The sequence below is a fragment of a genome, unplaced genomic scaffold, assembly GCF_019419815.1.
Source record: "Pyrus x bretschneideri cultivar Hongxiangsu unplaced genomic scaffold, Pyrus_bretschneideri_v1 Contig19, whole genome shotgun sequence".
Taxonomy (NCBI): domain Eukaryota; kingdom Viridiplantae; phylum Streptophyta; class Magnoliopsida; order Rosales; family Rosaceae; genus Pyrus; species Pyrus x bretschneideri.
Window position 1 is genome coordinate 2,722,809 of NW_025999490.1, and position 10,302 is coordinate 2,733,110.

Below are 10,302 nucleotides of genomic sequence, written 5' to 3' on the forward strand. Positions count from 1 at the left end.
TGTGTTTGATACATTTGGGTATTATCTAATTGATTGAATTTACATGTGTATTATGATCATAATAATTTATATTATCCCACACATTGTTGGAAAACAGAGTCAGTTCACCTTCAGCATCATTTTTTTTCCTGAAAGAGGCAGCATGCATGCTGAAACTTCCACATCAGGAATGGACAGGACATAAGTCAAACAGACCTAACTTTTTTTCCCCATTTTTCTGTGAACAAGTTTTATGATTTAAAACCAGTGGGGCCTGCTTTTATGAAGTAGAGGACTACTTGATCTCTCTACCAAAAGATTTCAAGTAAAGGTGTATGAAATTTGAACTGTATTAAGGGGGAAAGGAGTGAGATCCGCACTGAATTTTTGTGTCCCGAGCCGGCGAATAGAGTGATTCGGACTACTTAATTTCAATTATACGGTCATCATTAGCCCATTTCACTGTCTCACTTCACAAAAATTCAAAAACTTGAATGGTCCGAACCTCTTTCTTTCTTTTGAACGGTATAGATCTCTTAGTCTGAAGACTCTGAATACAGAGATCTGGACTAGATCTCATTTAGGAGGAAATACTTATGTGTCAACGAGAGCATACTTTATGTGCACTTGGTACTTTGGGACACATCTAATTTTTAATTGGAGAAATGCTACAGGGACTCTTTCAAAATAAAGAAATTTTTTACTATGCTCGAAACACTAGATAGTACAACATAAATATGTGGTGTACCATGATAAGCTTATATTTATATATATTTTATATCAAATTCACTTGCCTTTTCTTAGTTAGTTCCTTATATTTTTGAGTTATTTACTTTGTTCTTGTGTTTTGTAGGATTTGTCAAGCAAAGAAAAGAAAAATAACACAAGTGAAATTTTAAGTAACAAATTCGTCAAAACTGCCTGTGCAGGTCAGCTGACTTTGGAAGCAAGTTGCGGACAGCTCAGAATGAATTAGAGAATGAGCCTTATATGCTTGGAAAGCTACGGATGTCTATTTTCTGGAGAATTTCGCGGATTGTTAATATCATTTTTCTAGAATAAGTTATGGCCGTTTTAACACTGAAAGGTTCTCAAGAGGCTGAGCAGTTTGTAACTGACAATAAAGCATTGAAAGCAATAAATCCAATAAATTTAGCAGCCAAAACTGATGCAATCAAGAACAAACCAGCTAACACCTATTCAAATATCAGAGGAAATGGAATTAAAGATGAGGATTAAGAGGGAGTTATTGGCATAAAGGCTACCCAATGAGTTACAATTGTTTCACCATTTCCTCTCACTTATTGTCATCACTAAATGGCTATTAGTGGGTGAGTTAAGGAGAAGAAAATGATGCAGCAAGAATTGGTTTAAAAGCAGCATTGGGGAAGGAAGGAAAGGAGAAGCCTTAGTCGATTTCTTTCGGTTCTATTTTCTCAAACTCATATCTATCTTTTGTTTTAACTTAAGGATTGTGTAACCAAATTTTTAGTAGTTACTAGTTAGGGGCTGTTTGAAGCCCCGAATATGATTGCAAGTTTGTTATGATATTTCATTTGAATTACTTTTATGAATGGATGAAAATTGATTCACTACTTGTCTCATTGATGAATTCTTTATGTGTTTTCTACGGATGCATACTTAGTAAGCATATCTAGGATTCTAATGCTATGAATATGTGTGTGCCTGCCCTTGTCAAATGAGGACCTACATATGTTCTAGAGTAGTACTTGTTAATTGCGATTAACATGTGAACCAATTTCTAGGATAAGTAAGACAACGCCAGTACTTACGATGTCTTGTGATGACTCAAACTCTTTTTGTTCTTAATGATTTCTACTTGTTAAACCTATGAACACGCCATTCTGGATTGCATGTTAGGGACTAAGTTAAGTTGAAAATGCCATTCTCTTAACATACTACATAAGAAAGAGTAGTAGGTTGAGTTCTAACATTGAGCCAACTTGAGCATCTTCATCCGGAAATAAAAGGAATTTGAATGAAACATAACATGTTTGCATGATTATTTGGTGGTGGATAGCAATTCCCCTAACTTGTTTTTCTTAATTTGCGAACTATTTAAAATCTGTCTCTGTTCTGTTTTTGTTCGATTTAATTTAAATAGCAAATCAACTCCAAAAATCCCAAAAATTTGTGTGAGTGTAGCTCTGTGTGTCTAGTATCTGCATATAAAATTTCGTAGACTTTAGATAAGTGTAAGTCAGTCTAATAATTATTTTTTGGTGGCTGGTTAGTAGGGACAGCAGCCCAGTTTTTGTGACATTTTAAGTAGTTAGATAAAACAATCTTTTGCGGGAAAGACCCTTATTTTCATATGCTACAATTGACAAATATTATTGTTAATAAGGAAAATTAATAGGACATTTGTGTGCTACTTTGTGATGTGCTTTTAATCCTATCATACCACACTATAGTTCAGGCATATGAAACATCTCTTCTCAAAATAGGATGCTCTATTAACTCTCTGCTACCTCATGTTTTTGGCACAGTATTTTGGAATGTTGGCACAAGAATTAACGTTAAACTGTGAAGTGGCAGATAATCCACAAAGAGTCCAAAGAGAATCTCCGTAGAGTTTCTCTTTTAATGAATGTGCAAAAACAAATATAATAATATGATAAATGAATTCCAAACAGCTAAGCTTGTATCCCAACAACTAATTCACAATGAAGTAATGTAATGAAATCCAGCTAAGCTTCACTATGTATGTCTACATAGCAAATAGATTAGACTAAATTTATTATTAATTAATAATAATAATAAAATTATTTAGTTAATTATGTCCAATTAAAATAAGCTTCCTAGGGCTCTCTTATGGGTTAACATGATCTGTTTACATTATTTGATTTAATAAAATTATTAAGAAGCTGTCTCTTGCCTTATAATTACGTGACAATCAAAAGTATTACATTATTGTGTCTCCACTATGTCCCCTCCAATCGATCAAATATCAATAAAACAAATTTAAAAAAATAGAAACAAAATAAAACAAATAAACTTTTAAGCTTGAAATATTCCCATCTAAATAAAGGAAAACTACAAAAGTGCTCCAATTAGGGTTTAAGCGTTTTAGAAATCGATGAAGTGTTTAGGCAGCAATTAGAAGGCGTCTAGACAGTTTTATTATTTTCAATTAAGAGTTTAAAGATAATTTTCTTGTAAAATAACTTTTAATACATGTTTCATTTTATGTATTCAATCAATTGTTGACTTATTTATATGTTTTTATTTTTTATAATAATTTAATTACAATTTAAAATTCGCCTAGGTCTCTCACTTTACCGCTTTTTAGAACCTTGACTATGAGATGTATATTTACTTAGAATGAGGAAGTCTTGAATCGTTACGAGATTAACTAACACCATACTCTGATATGGTTCTTAATTTTTTTAGCTATTTGATACCAATTTTAAGAGTAATGTTAGGGAGACTAGATTTATAAACAAAATTTTGTAAACTAAATGACATGGAAGTTGATGATTGGTTATTACTTAAACGCTGACGTGCTTATTTCCTATTGCTGACACATCATTTGATTTGCAAATTTTGTCTACGAATTTAGTCCGCCTAGCATCATTTGCAACACAACATTTTTAATGTGGACATCAATAATAGGTGTCGAACTCGCTGTTTATAACACTTTAAATCTAAGATCATCCACTTACAAATAAAGATAAATACTACTAGATTGTAGTACTAATAGTCTAATCCAATGAGGATGCGACTAACTTACTTACATTGGGATATATTCCGACTCTCTCAATGCCTGAGGGATAAGGATTGTCTGCCATCCCACTTCTGATGCCCTCTCGTGTCCTCTTGTTTTGTGTGGCCACGGTTAAGCCACGTCAACATTTTATATTATTTTTTTATAGAGATAATAAGACAAAAATGAATAGTAATATAAAATATTGACGTAGCTTAACCGTGACCATACAAACAGGAGGGTAGGGGAGGGCAGACAATCCTTGTCCATGCCTGAGCCAGAACGCGAGAATATATCCACGTGACATGGAAGTTTTTGTCGGGCGAGGAGATGTTTGTCACACCAGTTGTATCACCTACTTGAGATTAATTTTCACACCAACTATCCAACTATCCAAGTCACATTTATATCTTTAGGACATCTCAACTCCAGAACAAAGTACGTTCCCCAGAAAGGGAGAAGACAAGATGTTCATTCAAACAAGCTGAGTTATGAGAAAAGACAAACTTGACAAAGAAATTCCAGCTAATGCTCTTAAAATGCAACCTTGACAAATTGACATTAACAACTAAGCACAATAACGATACCACCAAAGCTATGTTCCTGTCTGCTTCAAAGTACAAAATCAGAAAATTACAGACAAAAACATTACACTGTAGGAAATGTCCCCAAAATAATACGACACTAAAGCCCGTAAAGTCGTCGAAAGATCGAAAATCTGCTATTCTATCCATCCAAACAATCCAAATAATGGTCACCGTTCTAAAAATTCTTGCCTAGCGCAGCCTAGGTCCCGTCTAGGTGCTAGGTAGTTGGCCACCATCCTGATTAATCCCTAGGGGTTTCAAAATTAAGAAAGGGTGTCTAGAGCTGCTAGGCGCCCGCTTAGGTCGTGACTCTCCCATAGACAGAACATAAATAACTTTCATTTTGCATTTTATTTTTTTAATAAATTGTAAAAGACTTGCTGAACGCTGAGATTAACACCCATTATACTCTGGTTCCCCATATTTTCAATATGTTGTAATACTTTCTAATCTATCATTCAATTTTTCAATGTATGTATCCCAAGTCAATTATGTATTTTTTAAGTATAAACATATACTTATTTATATGATATATAATAAGTTTACTTTAGACCCTCCCCTAGCCACCTAGGCGCTAGGCCCCACTCTGCCCGACTAACGCCTAGCACCTTTTAGAACCTTGGTCATGGTACTGTGAAAAACTACAGGTATAAAAATAAAATAATAAAAAAAAGGAAAAAAAGAAAAAGAATCCAAGAGCTTTGACAGTACATGTCCATACACACTGTTGGTGATCGAAACCTAAATAAACTGAAGTTACTTATCATCCAAGTCAGGCTAGATATTTGGACAGATGGTACTTTATTGAGAAAGGATGTAGTTTGAAAGGAAAAAGGTAAATTCTTAGGACTCACAAGGACATATGATTCAGTGATTGTTGTGTGTAGAATCATACAGGTTTCGCCCACAACGGTCGCATATGTTAGAAGCAGTCGACGAGGAGTTCTCGGGCTTTTCCTTCTGCATCTTTGGTAGATCATGTTCCAGAACATCAGAAAGTGCTTTTGATCCTTCTTGGACTTCCTCCAAACTGAAAACAGGCATTAAAGTTATATTGTTAGAACATAGAAGATATCCAGAAAACTTTGAAACATGCTGTCATTTCCGTTGATCCCACCGGATCATAGTTATGCTTGTCAGGCATTTAGTTTCAATGAGATTAAAACATGATTGATCAGTGATCACCAACACCTGTATTTACCTTATGGAGAGCGGAGGAGTCAATCGGATAATAGTATCGTGTGTTGGCTTGGCAAGAACTCCTCTCTCCTTCAACTGTAGGCAGATATCGTAAGCAGAAACAGGGGACAGATTCTTGCTATTGAGCTCCACAGCGTTGAACAAACCTCTTCCTCGAACTTCCTTTATGTAGTTTGGGAATTGCTGCTGAATCTTGACAAGCTGATTCCTAAGCTCCTGTCCCATTTCGGCTGATCTGTTGGTATTTGAACATCACGAAACATAATTTCTACAATGATTTTATAGTGATGTCATAAGAGAGGAGAGTGAAAGGGTTTATGTTCGACACCTTTCAGCAAGCTTCTCATCTCTGATAACATCTAGTGCGGCAACTAGCGACTGCACTGGCCAACGGATTACCCCCAAAGGTGCTGCAAGTGATCCCAAATTAATAGTATGGTCAGCCCTATTATATACGCCCGAAACCAAGGCAAACAAGCGGCATAAAGACTAATAAGAAATTATAAATATGTGTAGTACTGGTAACCATTAAACAACTCTTACAAATCAGAAATCATGTTTCTACGGCATGGCCACGCAGGATCACAAACAGAAATTGCTTATGTTTCAACCTTTTTCTGAAAAAGCTACTGATAAAATTATGGTGACAAGAGCTCTCAATGTACTAGAAGAGACTATAAATGGAAAGCTCTCAATGTACTAGAAGAGACTATAAATGGAAGCAGTTATAAGAGCAAACCTTCCATGCTCTCCGGGTCGGATACAAAGCATTACGTCTTTGTCCGCAAGCACCGCACTTACGGGTATCACTCCACCACCTAATGCTTTTCCTAGTATCTGAATAAAACCCATAAAGTCTTAGTTATGCATCTGGTATGGTTATAAACATAACTGCACTGCATGAAAAAGAACTCAGCCAAAAAAGCAAAAAGGCGTATGGTTATGTATCATGAAGGCTAAATAAACACCTTCCGCATTTTAACGCCACACTGTCAAAGTTATCCCTACTCACTCACCACTACATCTGGGCGAACTTCTTCCCAATCAACAGCAAGCATTTTCCCTGACCGTGCTAAACCAGATTGTATTTCATCAGCGATCATCAAAATATTATATTTCGAGCATAGATCTCTAACAGTTTTCAAATAACCGACTGGAGGAATTATAACCTGTGATCACAACAGACGATTGTTCTCAAAAGAACTGATAGAATATGGAAATAAGTTTAGATTCTAGAACACGTGATAGAATCTAGCATCCAACAACTCTATACACGTTGGTCCATTTCTACGGAACACCATAAATCAATCAAGTATTTAATTCCAAAAACACACATACCCCAGCCTCTCCTTGAATGGGTTCAAAGAGAAATCCGGCTATGCGGTCTCCATTCTCTGCACCCCATAACAGAAAAATTTGTCAGTTCAATTAATACACAAACCTGGTAGAAAAATACAAAAAAGCGCGAACTATATGATGATTTAAACAGATATGATCTTTTAAGTCGAAGGGTATAATCACTACAAATTCTTAAACAGAAAAAAAATGTATTCAAACCTTTGAAAACTTTTTCAAGGCCAGCTGCATCACCAAAATCAACTTTAAGATGTCCAGGCAACAAGGGTCCAAAACCACGGGTAGCTTCATTGTCACAGCTCATGGAGATGACTGCCAAAGTACGACCATGGAAGCAGCCACAACACGAGACAATAATAGCCTGTGTATGACTCAGTTGAGTTAGGGACATATCTGACACAATAACCTTGCCATTGTCCTTCTAATGTTCAAGTCACCAAACTAGAATGGCATAATTCTAAAAGAAACAATAACACGTACATACAAATTAGGCTTCTAAGTCAGTCAGAGTTTTGGCGTTCAAACTTGTTTTGAGGCATGAGCTAGTTCCCTAAATTAAGCGATTTGATTTCTTGGTTATTTTTCTATGGTGATTAGGGTTGTATCTCGTTTTTCCCCATTCTTTTCTCAAGAAGAAAACGATAATCATAAATCTCTACACAAGAACTTATATTAACATGCACAGTGCAACAATCAGAAGTACTCCAGTCAGTGAACAGACTTAAGAAAACATTTATATATGACCCCATATGAACTAACTTGAAAGATAGAAATGCAAACTAAAACTAGTAAGATCTATGTCAAAAAGTAGATACGTCTCCTTGAATTGTACCTCATCTTTTGGAATTTTTTTCTCCTCGTGACCCCATTTCCTTGCCACCTTTAAAGCTGTTTCCACAGCTTCAGCACCAGTGTTCATAGGTAGCACCATGTCATAGCCAAACATGCTTGTTAGATACTCGGCAAATATTGGAAATCTATCATTGTAGAAAGCCCGAGAACTAAGAGTTAGCCTTTCTGCCTGTTCTTGTAATGCCTTCATGATTTTTGGATGGCAATGTCCCTGCAGCAGGAAATTCCGTTGAATAAGGAGAAAGAGTGTTATTCTCTATATATCTGCTTCAAGAATTGGCATTTCTGATGTGAACAAGCTTCTTCACTTGCTTCACATTTACTCAGATTCAAGGAAAAAAGCCAGTTCCACATTAATAATTGATCAAGAAGGAGAACATTCGAATGCAAAAAAGGAATACTATTGTCATGGATTTCCATTTTGTAATTCGAATGGGACAATAAAGTTCATGTCATCTGGTGCAGAAAAGAGATAAGGCAGTTTCGATTACAGGGTAGTTACAAATATGTATGCATATTGTATGTGCAAGCGTGTGCGCATGTTCATGCTCGTCTACCTGATTAACAGCAGAGTAAGCTGAAAGAAAGTCCAGATATCTGTTTCCCTCTGGGTCCTGTATACATGATCCCTTTCCTTGAGAGAACACAACGGGAATTGGGTGGTAACTGAAATTTGCACCAAGCAAATTTTGTCAAAACTTCGTCACAAAACCCCTTCCAGCAAAGAATTTAACACGTTTACACCATCCAGGCAAAAACTTAGAACAAGGAGGAGACTTTAACATTGTAGTTTTTCAAACCGAAAAAAAAGGAGGAGACTTTACAATCGTGATCAATTATTTAACACAGTTAGCTTTTCCGGAGGCTCGTTACAGGCGAAAAGCACTTCCTAAATACAGAATTAGTTGAAATTAAGTATGCAGACAATCCCAGTATTCCTTAACGTTTATATGCTCATAATATCCTAATTGAGAAAATGGAAAGTCGGCTCCGATCAATCAAAGCAGCCTAACAAAGTGCAGGAAATCCAAGTGATTCAATCAAACTAAACTCAAAACAATAAGAAATTATAAACAAAACCCAATACATATAATTACAAGTGCATTTAGAACCCGCAGATAAGGAATTAGATGGAAACAAACAGAACCCAGATGGCAGAACATGAAGAAGAACGGAAAAAGTAGCAGAGATGAGAAATTTTTGGATGAGACATGAAGAGTTTAGAGAGAGAGAGAGAGAGAGAGAGAGAGAGAGAGAGAGAGAGAGAGAGGTGACTTGTGGGCGCTGTATTGATATTCCGAGTTGATGAGCTCCTGAGAAGATGAAGGGGTGGTGGCTTGAGGGACAGCACCGAAGCTCCTCCAAATCATACCGTTCTTCAAGCTCGTTGTGCTCAGCGCACGCTGCAAACATCTCCTGCTCGCCATTGATGGATGACGACGATGGGTTCTTCTCCTTACTTGTTTGGTGCTATCAAAATACCAACTTTCCAAATCGTTTCGGATGAAATTATGGAAGAATGGGATTGTTTATTTATTTTTGTTAAGTGTTTTGATACTTGTCATACGATGATTGTTTGGTTTGGATTTTGGGATGATTGTCGTTATACGACGCAGTGTTGCACCTTCCAAAGCATATCTTTGATCCAAAAATAATAATAGTACTACTCATTTTGCGGCATGGTTATGACTGTTCATTTTTTTTTAGAGTCGGGAAGAGTTATAGGGATATTTTATATTCTTTTTAGAACTATCGTATGATTCAATAACATCAGAGAAACAAATTCAGACGTGCTATGTGAAATACTGAGTCTGAAATTCGTCTTCAACCACTTAGGCATCTCGTGATGGTTGTCATTGTATCCAATTTACATTTTGCTCATTTGGTTGTTTCAATTCTGTTGGATTGAATAAGTTGCTATCTATATTGAAGTAACGAACAGATGTTAAATAAATTTTTATATCTCCGCAAGATGATTAGAAATGAGAAGTTTTATTAATCTCTAATTTGTCTCTTGTCTATAACTCATATAAGATTGAAAGTTGTTGATTGTCACTCGTCTATGAGCCATTAACCACCGTAAAAAATTTTAAAAACAGTAACAAATTTTTAAGAACAGTTAAGCGAGAATCAAAGTCTGATCGTGTCTACTTAGGTGTTTTGTTAATTGTTACCAACAAGCACTGAGAATGAATTTTTTTTTCTATCTATTTTTTTCTTTTTTCAATTATATTTCTATTTATTATTTAGCATTAAACTATTTGCATGATTTGACATATCATATGAAAATTAATCGGGTGATTTTAATAAGTTATCTAATCACTTTGAGTGGGCAAAATAAGTTGAGTACACGTATGAACCCATAAGATAAACGAGCCACTGATGAGTCGACCAGATTATCGAGAAATGTTTTAACATGCCAAAAACACAGCTAAGTGCACTACGTGTAATAATAAAATTAATTTAAAAATTAAAAAAAAATTAATTTCAACTAATTATATTATAATATTTAATATACCAGACCGTATTTCTAGCATCCTAAAAAATTTCTCCCGATCATGCCTTTTAAAATTATTGGTCTCAAACTCCATAAGAAACCAC

At 35.5% G+C, this 10,302-nt stretch overlaps 1 protein-coding gene across 1 annotated transcript; it reads right to left on the bottom strand.

Annotated features, from left to right (window-relative positions):
- Positions 1 to 4,971: 4,971 nt before the first annotated feature.
- Positions 4,972 to 9,278, bottom strand: LOC125476306 (ornithine aminotransferase, mitochondrial-like). The gene is given in 11 exon segments (XM_048582178.1): positions 4,972 to 5,323; positions 5,495 to 5,728; positions 5,822 to 5,865; positions 5,867 to 5,903; positions 6,233 to 6,330; positions 6,510 to 6,662; positions 6,832 to 6,887; positions 7,051 to 7,210; positions 7,682 to 7,912; positions 8,259 to 8,367; positions 8,977 to 9,278. Coding segments are annotated over 11 exon segments (1,437 nt in total). The 5' UTR covers positions 9,129 to 9,278; the 3' UTR covers positions 4,972 to 5,160.
- Positions 9,279 to 10,302: the final 1,024 nt, after the last annotated feature.